The following is a 17,163-nucleotide window of genomic DNA, read 5'->3' as shown; positions in this document are numbered from 1 at the left end:
GAGCAGAGTTTTAATTCATGTAAGGTAACATATAATTGAATGCTTCATAATGTAATTAAAAGATTGTGACAGTAAAAAAAAATGTCATTCATACAAGTATTTTCAAGAAAAAGTAAAATTATAAAAAAATAGATATAAAAAGACCCCCCTTCCTTCATGTTAAGGAGAGTTGGATATTAGGAAGAACTCTTTACTGAAAGGGTTGTTAGGCATTGGAATAGTCTGCCCAAGGAAGTGGTTGAGTTACCATCCCTGGAAGTCTTTAAAAGACTTTTAGATTAGAGCTTAGTGATATGGTTTAGTGGAGGACTGGTTAGTATTAGGTCTTGTGACGTCTTCAAAACCCTCACTATCCATTGTCAAAGAATTTGATAATTACGAAGCATAAGGGCCTTTTTTTGTTTATTTCAACTTAATCAAATTAAAAAAAATAAAATAAAATTACTTTTACCTGGAGTTGTCCAATAGGCTCGTCAAAAAGCAGTATGTACACTCAGAAAGACAAAACATAATTTCACAAATTCTTTTCTGATATGTTGCTAAAACATGGAATAGGGACTTGGTAAGTTTAGGCTTGTGTTTTGGTTCTCCACTGACTTCTGCTAGTCCTCAGGTAACTTCTCTGTGCTGTTCCTCTTATCCTTCCCAGTCTGTACCAAGTTTCTCCACACAGACTGCAAGGCTCAGATATGCATAAAAAAATAGCTAAAATATGGGTAAAAGGATCTAAAATACACAGGAATTTGGCTTCTCATTCCAAAGAAACAAATGAAAAAATCTCCTCATAGCCCCAGTAGTGCATAAGTTCCCAATAAATCAGCTTTTTATCCTAATTTTCCCTCTAATTTTGATTCTGTGCATGTTGAGAATCTACTGACTCTTGCTGACATGGAGATGGCAGGGAATGATGATACACATCAGCATTCAGAAAGAGCGGGTTCTGCATGTTGTGCCTCAGGGACAGATCTTGTAAGATTTAGACTTGTAAAACGCAGCTACAGGATTGTGCTCAAGAAAGGTAATGTTGGCCACTGCTTCTTTCCTAACATTTCTAGAGAAGCAGAAAGCTTTATGTTGCAAAAAGAGGATGTTCCCATGATGGAGGAAGATTGGGGTACAGGGTCCTCCTCCTGCTGGAGGAGACTAATGCATCTCCTTATTTCTTGGAGGCTACCAGGCACACATCATCTGAGACATACCTGATTCACACTATTTTGCAAACAACTGGATTTGCTAGCCAACCCCCCAAAAGGCCAAATAAAGCGGTGGCAAGGGATCCATAGGAATTAATTTGTGATAAAGAGGGTTTATTTCCCTTATCCAATGGTTGCTTGTAAATTTTGTGTGAATCATCACAGGTACATTTAACTACTTTTAAATTACTCTGTTCTTAATATCATTTCTCTTGTAAAAGTTTTCTATTAGTGGCACATGTAAGTTTTGAGTGGTACCATCATCACACTTCATCCCTGGTAGAAAAAGATGGAGATACCTAGGAGGCATATACCAGTTCACTATGAGGGAAATGGTTTGTGTGAACAGTTCCTATGAAAAAAACTTTCCACAGAAAAGTTCACAGGAAATTAAAGAGGGGGGATTTAGATTAGGCAATGCTAGAAATATTAATTAAACTTAAAATAAATTAAACAATGTTGTTCCCTAAAATATAAACCATAGAGATACACAGAACTGTAATGATAGGTAAGCATATTGGACATTTCAGGCTAAAAAGTGACTAACTGCCAAAATAGAACTATGAAATTGCCTAGAAAGTTCTTCTTTTCAGCCTCAAGATTCCATGAAATGAGTCTTTTTTTTCACAGAATATCCAACACAAAATTCATACATATTATATCACATGTTAACTAAGGTATTATAAAATTGCAAAAGGAGTTCTCAAACCAAAATGTACTTATGGGAAACATAAATTGTTCTGTTGAGTATCTCTCCTACAGCATAAACCAGAAATGCTTTCCAAATTAAATTAGGAACTCAGGAAGGAGTGTGATGGTTTTTGCTTATGTAACAACACAAAGAATAAACCTTGTTTACTGTGAAAACAGAGATAAAACAGCTTTAAACTTTTTTGATGAGATGTGTAATTTTTTTAGCAGGGATCTTATGAGAATTCTGCTCTGGATAAGAAAAGATAGCTTTGCAGTATTCTTACCAAGAAAGATCACCCTACATTTCTCTCTCTATTTTTACCTCTAATTATGAAAAGAGTGAAAATCTTGTAGAAGGTCAAGCTAAACATTCTGATCTCACTTACAGCTTTCTCATTTTTTTCCCTTATTAATGAAATCAAGTGGTAATATAACTAAGTGGCTTTTTTAAGGAAAGGGTTGACAGTACAGAAAATCATTTGGGGAAATATAAGTATTTTTTTAATCATATAAATGCCTAAAACCAGGGGAATTGGTTTTACTTCCACCACAGTTAGTTGGAAAGCTCACAGGTGTAGACCTCACTGAGTCGGTAACTAAACATTACAGAGAGAGAGTTCAAAATGTCTTTTGTGACTGGGACAGTATTGCTCAGCTAGTATACATGATCTGTATTTTGTTTCCAAAAATGAAGCCTTTTATTCTTATTCTTTATTCTCATTACAGGACTTTCTTCTTAACTGCCTGGAATTTTTGCTTATATATGGCATAAGACATCTCCTACATCTTATATATAAGAAGCATCTTTCAGAAGATGACTTCTGTAAGATCATAGCTAGCACTGTCTGAAGGTTGGTTCTGACACCTCAGCTCTATATTTCTTTTCACTGCATCCATCTCTCACAGAAGCTTTATGAAAATAACAGAAGCCAAATATATACCTGCCTCTTCTACAGAAAATCTATTCTGGACAGTTACATACATTTTGTATTCCCTTACTTTCTTTCCTTCTCTTTCCCTACATGTGGAAGAAAATGATTTAAAAACAAAAATCTATCATCACCTCAGTAAATAAAATTAAAAGCCTGTGTAGTCAGCCTTTTTAGTTTGCAATTAGAGTCTATTTATTTGTTAGCATACTCTCCAGAGTTTATTTAGTAAAGGCTGATTAATTCCCTCGGTAATGTATTTATTATAATGGCACTTTCTCCTTGGCAAAGAATTCAGGTCACAATTCTCAAGTAATCAGTAGGACAAATTGGCCTTAATCGCTTGACAACTACTGATCGTATACTTCTATCAATGCAATACAGGCTTATTTTGAAACTAAATCAGATTATACATCAAGAATACTGATACAAGTGTAATACTACACATTAAAGCAATTTATTAACAACACTAATCTGCCTTTGGAGCAGGAGAGGAAATAAAACCCCAAACAAAAGGCTTGATTCAAATCACATGAATTATGTGTGTGATTAAAAAAACCAGTAACACGTTGTCAGATTAAAAGCAGTACATGATAATTTCAGTTGCATATTTGGTCACATAATCTAACTACAGAGGTAGAAAGCAACAATATATACTATGATAACGAGCACACTTCTAGTTTGGTGAGTTGTTTGTTCATTCTGTTTTATTTCATTTTAGACAATGAAAGGCAGTTGATGAAGTTTCTTCTTTAGTTTCCCCTGTTGGAAGTGATTCATCATCCTCTTTTTAAAGGAAACATATGTACTGCATGTGTGGTAAAGGACTGTTTTTTATAAAAATCTAAACTTTGAACTAAGAAATGTGAAATTCCATAGAAGACCAAAACCAATGTTCCCAACAGATTCCCTTCAATTATTCTAGTAATAGAGGAAATAGCTCTACAGACTATATAGTTGGTATATGAATGTAGCACTTCAGACTCTTTCAACACCCTGCAAACCATACAAAATTCATAATTTGGCTTTTAAGACACACCCACAGAAAATAAAATCCCATATGAAACATATGGTCACATCTCTCTGCAGGCGTTACTGCACTGGTCACTATCAAGTCATGCCATAACATGCTTTCCCTCATATCACCTATTTTGATAGATATCAGGTATTGTAGTCATACATCCAAATGTGCCATAACATTCTCAAATGCTGAGAGTGTGCTGGACTCTGTAGGTGTAACTGTGTGTACACAGAGGAAACACTTGAGGATGTATGGTTCACAGTGTGCTGCAGATTCTAAAAAAAAATTCTTGACAACATAAACTAAACTGTATAGGCTTTTGGATATAGTCAGCCTACAAACACAATAAGCGTTAGCTAACTAAAGAAAGCACAAGACATTTCCTCAGCTAGAGATATGTCACCTAAACAAGGTATCCACCTGTAAGAGACAGTGCATTTGAGTTAAAAGAGAGATCTAACACTGTGTAACCAGAAGAAGGGAAAGATTTCACTCATGAACAAAATTCAACTGAAGGCTACAGGTTTGCACCTGTATATAAGCCTGGTCTCCAGTTCCCTCAGGGCTGTCTAGCAGGAAAAGGACTGAATTCCAGATACGAACAGCTAAGCAAACTCTGTCAAGATGCTGTTTGAGACCTGCATTTTGTATTTGGTTTTCCTTTGCAAAGGAAGACAATTTATCCAGCAGTAAGATCTGTGGAATCAGGATGTTAGCATCTCAACATGAACTCCTCCTACTCTGCCAAATGATGGCTTCTACGAATGATGGCTTAAATGATGTCTGTGGAGTATTCCTCCAGCTATTTTTTTGTAGCAGTGAAAATGTATTGGAATCAGAACTGCAGTCAATTCTGATTCAACTTGTCATTCTACAGTATCTTACCTTTCACTAAAGTCTCACCCTAAATAAAAATAATCAGAAGTAAAATTACTTTTGTGTCAGGTAGCCAACTAAATAAACTGCAGGAATTTCCAGGCTTTTTTTTTTTATTGTTTTGAAAAAAAAAAAATCAAGACTTCACTAAATCTAATCCTGTATATTCTCACACTTAACATTTTCACTAGATTGAATAATAGGAAAAAGCTAGTACTGCTACACATTTTTACAGAGGAAACCTAATATGAATTGTCAAAAAATAAATTACAATGCTTCTTTAAGCACAAATGGAAACCCGAGAAGGAATCTTGTCTATTGTCATTCATGTTTTCTGTATTTCCATGGTCTTAACACTAGCAATTTTTCTGTTATTTCTTTTCCCATAAGGATAGTGATCCACAGAGCACCATTTAAGATCTTTTCATATAACATATTCGAGGAAACATCACCCAGATTTACTGGATACTTGGATTCTTTCGGTATGATCGACTGAAAAGATCAGTTCCTGGTGCCTGTGTCAATGAGGTCAGATCAGTCCGACTTCCTGAATTATTATTTTACTCTCATAAATTATCCTGGATGGTCTTGCTCAGCACAGTTACTCAATTAGCAGTATTCCATGCATTGTAAGACTGTATTATTATATCCCTGAGGAGAACATAATGTTGCTTCTACTGCTTATTCAGGTTTTTGTTATATTTCAGATGTATTCAGTTCTCTCCGTGGAGGCTTTCCAACACAAAATAGACACTAGCCACAACTGAACAAAATCAAAATACCTTCAGTAGGTAATAAATTATATAATTATTATTATTAATACAGTTACTCCCATTCCTCCCAGCAATAACAACAAATTGACATACCCTCTACCCACAAAACAAGAGTTCCTACCTGAATACACTAAACAAAACATAGACCAGAATGAAAACATACTTTAAGTTGTACTTATTCAGAGTGTCAGTTCCCCAGTAGTGTGCCAAACACAAAGAAATAACATAAAATTCAACTGAAATAAAAACAAAAATTTATCTTTTAAGGCATTTATTGTATGCCTGATTCAGTCTTGAAAGCAGTTATAATGACCTACTTTCACAATTTTATGGCATAGTTTTAGTTGTAAAATATGAATGAAGAAAACCACTGAAATACAATTATGCCTTACAAGACACTAGAAAGAAATTTCAGAGATGCTGGTAGGCATTTCTTTACTGACTTCAAGATGAGAACACAGTTTAAAAAAACTTAGTTGCTATAAATATGATTACAACTTTCCATAGAAGTTGTATTGTTGTCTCCTGATACTGACATGCTTTTTCAACCCTATGTCAAGTAAGGAGACACTTAGCTGACCAGCTGAACAACATAGTATCTTCTGAAACTAACCAAGAAACCTTTTTATTTTGACCACTTTCTATATGGTAATGGTGCTCTGCAAGCTGAGTATCTCCTGCCTCTCAATTACCAAAAATTTACTTACAGGAAGTCTACAGCACATTCAGTATTTCAGCATTTCAATACCAGACCTTGTATTAGTGCTTGTGCCAATTCATGATTCCTTGTCCAGGCACTTACCATCTGAAAACAGGAACAGGGTGAGATAAAAGAGGGAATATTATGAATTCATCAGACACATTAACTGCAAGTTTTAAATCTGTGGTATTCATGTATAATACTGGTATCCAATATGCTCTTTAAGAGATGGATGTTTAAGGCACACAAGACATGTTTTCGTGATGTGACCTCCCCCTCACCTACCCAAGAGACCATTGACTTGTCTCATTGCAGACACAGCACCACACATGCTTCCTTAGGGCATTAAAGGTTCCCCTAACACTTGGCGAAAAGCTTGCTCACCGTATGACCAGTGCACTCATATAACCCAACTATTTCAACAACGCATGTGCCTGCCCTGTTATAGAGGCAGTCGTGTGGCCACCAGAGAAGCCCCCTTATGGTCATGGGATGGAGGCAGCTTGGGAACTGTACAAAACATCTTCTGTCCAGCTTATACATGAGGGGCCTTTTCAGAAGGAGCAGCAGGAGCTGCTCTGGCTGCAATGTCCTGGTGGGCCAGGTGCAGGCCTGAGCACAGACCTCTCCAGGGAGCAGCTGAGGGAGAAGGTCTGCTGGCCAGAGCCATACGGACTCTCCTGGTTTCTTCTGCAGACATACAGCACTGACATACAGCTTGGTAGTCACGAGTTTTTCAGAACAACCTGCTCACACTTAATGGGTCAAGAGATCTTAAGAAGTTTTGAAAGAGTTACATTTCACATTTGTCCCAAAACTTGAGTACCTAATCAGTTGTTGCGCAACTGGTTAGATACAACAGAGAAACTTCAGGTTAAAAGTATCATCCCAAATAACTATAGCAGCATGGTATTTAAATCAAATCTAAGCAAGCCACACGATACAGACTCTCTATAGTGCTGAGACTTATACTTGAACATCGCACAAAAAGCTAAAAGCCTTCATTTAGTATCTCAGTAATGACCAGAGTAGATCAGAACTAGTAATGTAGTGCATATTTGACAATATCCAAGTACATTAACACAGTTACATACCTCTGTACCGTCACATGAACAAAATTACACATTTCTAGGTGAGCAAGAGGCTAGGTTTTTCTGGTTGCCCAACCAGACATTCTACAGATCCGTGTAAAGATGGCTTCATCTTCCCCATTCATTTGAGCTCAGAGAAAACAGAAATGTATATGAAACTGCCATTTTGATAACCATCAAGTTGGTAAAACAGGACAGCACTGCAAAGACTTGCCTACAGGTGTAGTCACTAGTGTCTACACAATTTTCAAAGCTTTCACAGTGTACATTCTTTCCCCTCTGCTTCTTTATTCCCTCCTCACTCTTACTATGTTCAGTTAAGACGCATACTCAGTCTCTCTAATTTCTTCCTGTGTCCCCCTTCTTCTGTACTATTGCCCCTCTCCCTCTTTCTTACCCTTCCTTTCAGTATCCCATCTCTTTAACTCTACTCTTTCCAGATGTTTTAAATTCCCCTCCTACAAAAGTTTACCTACAAAATATACCACAATTTCTGACTTTGCAAATCATCAGCTTGCTTCATGTACTTGTACATTAAAACTCTTGTCATTCTTGTTTCATGAAAAAAACTGCAAACCTTTCAGAGAACTGAAAAATCCCTTATCAATGTCCAAATGGTGCTTTGCACAATGGAGACCTCCTGATGGGACAACACATGGCTGAATGCTATTTATAAACTTAGGTTGAACCATATGACAATGTTGCAATTATTTTACTTAGATACTGAACACATAGTATAGCTCATGTATATACTCTGAATTATATAAATATATGTACATATAATCACATTTAATATATATAAACATATATATATATATTAATTATATATATATATATGATTAAAATACAAGCAATCATTTTCCATGTAAAGTACTCTTGTCCTATAAAAGTTCCTTAATTGACAATGAGAGCTTTTCAGAGTGCATTATATGGATTTTCCCTGAAATAGGAAGCATAAAAAATTGCATAGGAAATTTAACTGACATAAACAGAAATGAGGAAAATATATACAGATAGTGAATACACTTGTAGGCTGAAAGGAAAGGAATTAAAAAGCAATAAAAAGCAGTATTAATGCAGTAAAATATAACATACTGTTTTGTTCATGAAAATTGTTTCATTTCAAAATAATGGTGCATGTTTAAATGTGAGAAAAGAACATAATGCAAACACTATTCATCACAGAAGAGAAGGAGTTTTGCAACTGTGTTTCAGCGACCCTTCACAAAATCCCAGTCAGAGTTCCCCCCAAATGTAAGTACAGCAGCTCATGTTGGCTCCTGAGAAGCAAAGGAATTAGTACATTAAGTAGGTTTCAGCAAGCAGAAAATACAAGCCTCAGTCCAACCTGAAAAGAATCTTTGCTAAAAGCCAAGCTTAGTGAATGTTCACACCAGTAAAGAAATAAAAATGCTTGACCATTTTCTTCTTTTGCTAGAATATTGTTGATCAGGCAACTTCAACAAGATATCCAAACAAATAAACCATAATGCATGCACATTATGCACACTTAAATAATTCCAGAGGGGGAAAAAAAATCCAGTTCCTACCAGTTTGGCTAAGTTGTGATGTGCTACGGCTTTTCCGCGAGAGACCCACGATGGCGACCATCTTTGCACCGATGCTGGAGCGTCTCTTCTTGCCGCCGCCACCAACAGTGCCCACCGCCGTGTCCGACTGGCTGCCATCGTTTTTCTCCAGCGTGTACATGTCCCCACCGATGCTGGTGCTCTTAGTCATGTTCTTTCCTGAGGCGCCCATCTGTCTGCTTTGCATTTTGGATGTAAAGACACTGTCAGCCCGTGGATGGATAAACAGCGCAGACAAAAAAGAGTAAAAAGGGGAAGACAGAAAAGGACAGGTTTCAGATGGAAAGTTTTGGGAGACTGGAGGGTAAAAGCAGCTAATTCACACAGGTAGGGTTTGTTTTTTTAGAGGTAAAAAGGAGCAGCTTTAATGGTAAGCTCCTGTTTGGTATTTCATTTTAAATAACAAGCTCTTACTGATTTTCTTAAATAAAATTTCTTACATGACCAGCAAAAGCATATCAAAGGATTAATATATCCGTGTACCATGTACACATTTTTTAAAAACTCTATGCAAGATTATAAGTATGTTCATATATATATATTTTTTTTTGTTTTGACTGATTTGTGTATTGCTTTTCCACATTTGGCTAATCAAATCATATGCATTTGTTCCTCTAGTTTATCAGCTAAGCAGGTTCTGAAAATGGTTTGAGTAGGGATTAATACATAAATCCCTACATAAAAAACATAAACTATCATTTATAGTTCTTGCTTCAACTAGAAACGAGGGCTGCAGATACTCAGCACACATGAATAGTGGTTATGGGTATATTTTTAACTGAGCAGGCTTTCTTTTTGTTACTAAAAGCTGGTGTCTACTATGCTGGTATCTTCTTACAATATTCTATAAACCTAAATAGTCACAAGCTAGAATACAAAGTGTTGTCCACAGTTGTGGAAAAGCAAAGGGTCTTCAAGACCCTTCAGTAAACCAAAGAAAAGTCACTTCCTGGCTCCCCTATATTATTCTTATGATTTTCCTACAGCAGCTACAGTGCATCACTACTTGACAATGGCTTGGGTAAAAAAAGGACAGGTGAAAATAAGCTTGCTTCAGTATAATGTTTTTTGAATTTACTCTTCCCATCCCTTACGCATCTCATTTGTATGTTTCTTGAGCTTTATCTATGGCACTATTAAGTTGTTACTCGCCTGAATTTTTGCCATTTGAGGTGGCACAGCAATATACTTATGCTGAGCATGTGCTGTCCCTCTAATAGTGTCTTTATCACCAAATAATTATTTTAAGTGTAACAACATAAACACACTAAGTGGTTCCAGTTCCTCACCAATATCCCAACTTTTGACTCTCACAGCAAAATAATTATTTAATAGTAAGTTCTTTGGTTATCTGGTCTGAGATTATAAAAGCATTTTTTATTTACTTATTTAAACAGGCACTGCACACAAATTCACCAGTGAGGACACCACAGTTCAGGAGGTACAAATCAAAAAAAATTAGTTTTCAGTCCCCAAGACAGAAGGTTGAACTGTGGGCAGACTGAGAGACAGCCTTAGTGCTGCTTGGGAAATTTACATTCTACAACCCTCTCAGTTGCTCTGCCCCTCTTCTTCACACATACGTACACACAAATAAATACACACAAGTATATATTCCTCAGTGAAACAGATACTTGATTCATTAATGAACAGAATGAAAGTCTGAAGTCTAGCTTTGATTTCTAAACATCCAGACATTTCGAGGATATTTTCAGTAATCTAGTTCATTTATCCTATGTTTGTGATGAAATTACACAGTGATTAACTTATCCAGTTCTTTTATTCCCTCCCTTTGGCAACAAATGCATGTAAAAACATGTATAAAGCATTTTTAAAACACTTGGACATTACATGACTTAAATTAACTTTACTTATAAAATGGAATTTTATTATAATACATATGTTGTTCTTATTTATAGACTGTTTCTACAGGCTCTAAGCAGCTGCATCTGAATTATCTGCTAGACACGCACAGCACTCCCAGAGGGACCTGATCTCCCAGTGGTCCACGTTAAGGGACCTTTCCTTTGCACGGAAATGGTGATCTATGATGATAATAGCAGTACACGTCCACATTTGCCCTGACATGTAACCAGTAGATGGCTGGACAAACAGTCAGACTGGAACACTCTTCAGCAAATGTGGGCCTGATAATATGCACAGAGAGTATTTCTATTTCAGTGAAATTCTTGCACAGAACTCAGCCCTTTATAATTCTCTTCATTGCATCTCACTAGTAAGTCCATACTAGATACAGTGTTAGACAATCTGTAGAGAACAAAACAACAGAATATTTTTGGAAATCAGGGAAAATTATTATTTTTGTGTGCATGTGTCAAAAGCAAAGGTATTGTTGGGTCTTTTACTACTGATTGGAAATGGGATGAGCCATCAGATTTGGAACAACAAAGTAACTTTTTAAGATATTTGAGAGGTGCCAATAAAACTTTTTGCCCTTTAGTTGGCAGCCACATCTACATGAAGGCACAGAATGCTTGATGTTGAACCACAACACTGAGAAAAACACAAAAACTAGTTTACCTGGTGAATTTCACACTAAAGTCAAGTGGGATAGGATGTTGGTAAAGAGGCAGGGAAGGAAAAAAAAAGTGGATCTGTATTCCTGGAGCTTTTTATCACTATGATAACTGACTTGTGAGATGATAACATCACATGCTGTATTTCCTTTCAAACTAACACCTTTAGAGATTGCTTCACAGGACGGAGATGCCACATGAACTAGTTCTCCGTTTCAACACTATCTCACAAATAAGAAATAACAAAGAGATCTAGAAAGGTCATTGTTGGGAAGAGACAGTGTATTCAGCTTTATGTCAGGCTAAATTCTAAGAATCAGAAAATCAGAGCCCTTTACCCAGTAATGCAAGTTTTTAAAGGAAATGTGATTAATTTCAGTGTTGTCTGTCAGAGCTCTTTGATGTATTTTTTCAAGCAGTTGCATTCATATTTAGCACAGGAGTAAAAAACTAAAGCTATTTAGTTCCTAAAACTGTTTTGAAAACAGATCGTTGGAGAGAGATCTTAAGAATGCTCCCTTGGGGAAAGACTTAGTATAAGTCATTAAATCTCTGTTATTTCATATGGGAGCTCGTTCTCACAGCACAGACTGGTAGGAGGAAAGTATTTTTACTGCCTGCAGAACAACCTACTCCAATGTTACGTTTTTCAAGAGCCACAGAATATCCCGAGTTGGAACAGACCCACAAGGATCATCAAGTCCAACTCCTGGCTCCACATAGGACCATCCAAAAATCAAACCATGTGCCTGACAGCATTGTCCAAATGCTTCTGGATCTCCAGCAGGCTTGGTGCTGTGACCAGTGCCCTGGGGAGCCTGTTTCAGTTTCCGATCACCCTCTCTCAGTGAAGAACCTTGTTCTAATATCCAACCTGAACCTCCCCTGTTGCAGCTTCATGCTATTCCCTTGGATCCTATGATACCCAGGAAGTCTGTGAGCTCCTGTTGTATTTTATAACAGAAAATAGTAATTACGCCATTGCTTTATAAGTGATATTAACACTTAGGAAAGGTCTTATGACATAGCAGTGAAAACAGAAATAGTCTGTTTTCTCATAAAACACAAATTCTGAATTATAAAATCAATTTTTTATGTGTGTACCTGCTAACCACGAGGTAGACTTACTCAACCAGGTTCTTTTGACCAAATAAGAAAGCTAGGAAACAGAATTAAAGTGAAGAAAAAAAATATTTAATTTTAGGATTGAGTGGATATTCCAAAAACTAGTACAAATGGCTAATATTGAAAGTTCATTCACCATTTGCTATTTTTACCCCCTGAGTATTTTATTCTAAAAATACTTGTTCTAATTAAAGTTTTGGGGTTGTTTTGCTCTGTAAGAGCAGCAGGGGGAACATCTTTGTTATGTTCCCAGCTAGCCAACAGCTCTTGGAGAAAGCCATTATATAGCAGTGGCTTTGTTTTTTCTCAGTTCCTCCTTTTGGGAAAAAAAAAAAAAAAAATCTTGGGGAAATAAGTACTAGGAGAGTTTGAAAGGCTTATAGTACTTCATAGTAAACCTGCAGTGCTCATGAGCAAACCAGCTCCTTCATCTGCACTCTGAACTCTTTTGGCCATTCAAGCCCTCCCTCACTAATTATTACTGGATACCTGTGAAGCTATCCTTCTACCCAGACTGCCTTTTGACAGTGCCAGAAATGGATTACTTCTAGAAAAATAGGGTGTTGTATGTCAGCTTGCGCTCCTTTCTGAGGTAACATAACTATCAGAAGGATGTCAGAGTTAAGAGACTACCTCCTACAAACTTTTATTTTATCTGGAAACAGAAATTACTTATCCAGGAAGTTTTCTTTCCATGTACACATACACAAACATAATCCCACATCCACATTCAGTTAAATATGTACATCTTAAATTTATGAGATGAGTCAAGGAATAGATGTGCAGTAAAAATAGGGTTTCCAAGTTGTCTGATGCTACTCAACTTAAGAAAATCCTCCACGATGAGAATATGCAGCTGTATGGGGCCTAAATAAATAAATAAATAAATAAATAAATAAATAAATAAATAAATAAATAGTGTTAGGCCATCATGTGAATGATGGTGCAAGAATCACCCTCATTAAAATCAAAACAGGAACAAACTTATCACAGCACCCCAGCTGTGAGGCAGCCACAGAGTGGAGGTAGCCAGGCCCCTGACTATGGCTGGGGGACCAACTAGTCTGCCAGAGCAGGGCGATGTTGCTTCCTGTACTGCTCCTAGTTCTCTTCAGTTGTGAGATGTAGCTTTATACACCCTTCCTAAAATACAGCATTCCTCTGTAGTCTCTTCACAGAGAAGCAGAAGGAGTACAAAAATGTATTTAAAGTGGCTAGTAACAGCCTCCAACATCTCATCCCCCAGTCTGTATGTATAGCCAGGGTTGTTCCTTCCCAGTTTAGTGGTATAGAGCCTTAAACTCCTTGGCTATACAGCAAACCTCAGATTGTTCTTACATTCTGATACTCTACAGACCAATCGTAGCTCATAAGCTATTTCTGAATGCGTTTTGAAGAAAAACAGTAAGCCAGTCTGAAAATACTGTTCATATACAGCCTTCTAGAAAATCCAGTATTATGCTTCTGGATTTCTCACAGGCACTTATCTTCAGGATCCATTTTCAAAGACCCACTTGTTTTCAAAACAGGGAGTGTAATTCTCCTCTGGAATCAGATTTGTTGTCAAGGTTTTCCAGACTCCTACCATAGCAGGTAATCAGCAACTATCTTGCTCTTCTCACTTTGTCAATATCTGTGCTGATACAGATTAGAAAACACTGGCAGAGAACCTCTCCCAAAGTACAATGCCTATGACCTGCAGCTTGGAATACGATCTCTTAGGAGCTGACACATAGCCAGAAGGAAATACTGCCCGAGGAAATCCTCAAAGAAGGGAAGGAGGCAGGAAAATAGGTTGCACAAGAAGATCTTTGATTCAGTTTTGGTATTTCATGCTTTAGACAGACCACAATCCTTGATATCTGACCAAGAAGAAAAGCAACTTTTTGTGAAGTTTCAGTTAAGAGGAGAGATTTCACAATGTGAAAGGATCCTGCCCTAAAGGGAGAGAAACTGTTCTGAAGCCACTTGACATACAGCACTATAGTTAAGATGGACTGCAGTGTGGACAAACGCTCTAGAACCTAAATAAACAAGGTCTGCATAAAAACAACAACAACAAAAATCTATTTTTGAAAGTTAAGAAGAAAAAAAAAGTCAGAAATTTCACCCAACTTCTCCCAATGTCTGACTTATTGGTGTTTCGAAGGCATTTAATGGGTTTACAAAAAATACTTGTTTTAGAATTAATTGACAATATTGTTGGCTGCTGATACATTTTCAATAAGAGCAATTGGAGACACACAGAACATTCATTGTTTCGTATGTACCAAATGGAAAATTTCCTCCTCTTTCCATAGTTAAAAACCTGCAGTCTTTGGCTGCCACTTTTGAACCAATTGCAGAGATTGTATGGCATCTCACTAGTTGGTCAGAAACTTGCCTAAGGAAACAATCTTTTTTTTAATAGAAACCATCTGATTAGTAGAATAAGTGCCAAATTTCCTCGGGAACCTTTCATTTAAGACAGAAACAAACAAACAAACAAAAATCCCACAACAAAATAACAGCAAAAACCCACTGACACCTGGGAGTCCTTATGCTTTACCATGCCTGTTGAGATTTACAATATGTGGTAAACCAGCCAGAGATGAAGCCAAGGATGGAGAAACTGAAAACGATGACTCTCTTAAAAATTGTTACTGCTATAAAAAGCAATTGCGAAGTCCCAGCGGTTAAAGAACCTTATTAAGATTTTTGCAGACATCCTCTACTGTCGAACAAGAAACTACTGCCCATTCTTTCTGTACATTAAGCAATCCAACAGACAGCAATGAGGAAGGCTAAACCAGGAAAATACACTGATTCAGTCCTTCCCATAAACAAGAAATACAAATGACCAACAGACCCAAACCCAAACCAAAGATAATATTTTCAAACTAGAAGCAAAGACAAACATCTTACCTGGTCTATTGCCAGTTAAAATGCTTCCAACTGCATGGATTTATACATGTTCTCCAAGAAAAATCCTCTCTTAAAACACCACAGTCACTCAAAAAACACAGATCATATCCTCTCAGGCAGCTTTTGCTTGAGAGTCTCATTTTGCTCTCCTAGACTCAAAATGCTATTCTATCCATTCCTAATTATGACTGATAGACTAAAATTATTATGACAATCTTGATTTTTTTTTTTTTGTTTTTCACTTACCAACAAATACACTTTACTAAAACCAGTGTTATAAAGCACAGTTTTTTTTCAACTCTATGGTATTATATTCTTACATGTCAAGGAGATGAAAAGCAATTGTAACCATTGTATTAATTATAATTAGTAGGATTTCTGGGTATTTTTTGTTTTGTTTTGTTTTGTTTTCAGTCTTCATTACAAATGAATTAGAAATGAAGCAATTCATCTCATTGCTCTGCCAAAAGAATATGCACAAGAGAATCAGATTTATACCCAAGTCATTTGGCAGATCTTGGCAGGTTTCTTTTTTCCCAGTGAAAATTCAGAATTAATACTTCCCTGTTGTTCACCCTAGTTCTCTGGTAATGATGCCTAACTAAACTAAAGCATCTGCAATTGTAAAAACGCACTTTGCCAAGTTAGAGGTACAGCCATGTGCTGTGATGTCCTAGGGAGGGTACGAAATTTAACATTTTTTTTCAGTTGCTTTAAAAGGTATTTTCTTATATATGTCATTTGTGAGACTGGATGACCACTGAAGATTTCTTTTACAGAAGCAGGATAGGAATTTTAATTCAATTCTCAATAGATATCTTTACTTATCTGGAGACATTCTCATTTCATTAATTTGCTGAGGAAATTTAACAAAAACAACATTATGGGGACAGCTGTGATGTTGGAAATATTTCCATGGGAACAATGCCTCTGGCCAATGCACATACTCATTTGCCAATTCATATCAGAGACACAATACAGGTTTGAAATTATAATGATTTAGTCTCCTGAGGTTCACTTGACCAAAAATTATCCTATTAACTTATTTGTGATATAAATCTCTAATAGCTACTGGACTGACTTCATTGCTAAGTTTATTTTATTGAAATTATAACAGGAAAGGTGGTAGAAAACAACAGATTTTGGAATTGGCTTTTTTTTAATGGATTCGGCTAAACACAGAAAAAAAATATTTTTAATGATTAATTAGTGAATAAAGTAGTGATTATAATGCATTTTGTTTTGTATATTATTCAAAGACAACTTGTGTGCACAACTGAAAATAAAAATAACATTTTTAAAGATCACTTTCATATTATCATTAATATATTACTCTGCTAACAGCTGTGAATCTACGCAAAAATCCCTTCCTTTGATACAGCGAACTAAACCAGGCATTCAAAATGTGTGAATTCAAAAGAAGCCTAGAAAGAAAACAAGCTAAGGAGCAAAAGTCTTGCATTAGCCAGCTGTCATTTTAGTTTGATACTCATTTGCAAATACAAGTCCACATGAGCTCTGAAGGCCTGGTAATAAGGAAAAGAAAATAAAGACAGCATCAGTTGTGTAACACACAGCACGTTAACAACAGGCCTGCCAAATTAAAGCTGACAGTGGGCAATCTGGTTTAATTGACAATGTGTTTTAGAGAAATGGACCTATGCTTATTTGAACATATTGTTGAATAAAAATTTTCCAGCAGAGAAGCAAGATAGGGATCATTCTGTTTCCA

The 17,163-nt window shown here is 36.4% G+C and overlaps 1 protein-coding gene across 32 annotated transcripts in view; it reads right to left on the bottom strand.

Annotated features, from left to right (window-relative positions):
• The window catches only part of RIMS2 (regulating synaptic membrane exocytosis 2), a 448,070-nt gene that overhangs the window by 41,075 nt on the left and 389,832 nt on the right, over nucleotides 1–17,163 (bottom strand). For 18 of the 32 annotated variants that reach the window (XM_084510626.1, XM_084510614.1, XM_084510636.1 and 15 more), the window contains one exon: nucleotides 8,827–9,068. The exons of 13 other annotated variants lie outside the window; for them this stretch is intronic. In XM_084510626.1, coding sequence (XP_084366752.1) covers nucleotides 8,827–9,068 — 242 coding nt within the window. The remainder of the gene's footprint in view (nucleotides 1–8,826; nucleotides 9,069–17,163) is intronic. One more of the 32 variants, XM_084510623.1, reaches the window with a different exon arrangement.

The sequence above is a fragment of the Aythya ferina genome (assembly GCF_964211825.1).
Source record: "Aythya ferina genome assembly, chromosome: 2".
In the NCBI taxonomy this organism is placed as follows: Eukaryota; Metazoa; Chordata; class Aves; order Anseriformes; family Anatidae; genus Aythya; species Aythya ferina.
This window is presented reverse-complemented; position numbering and strand designations above follow the sequence as displayed.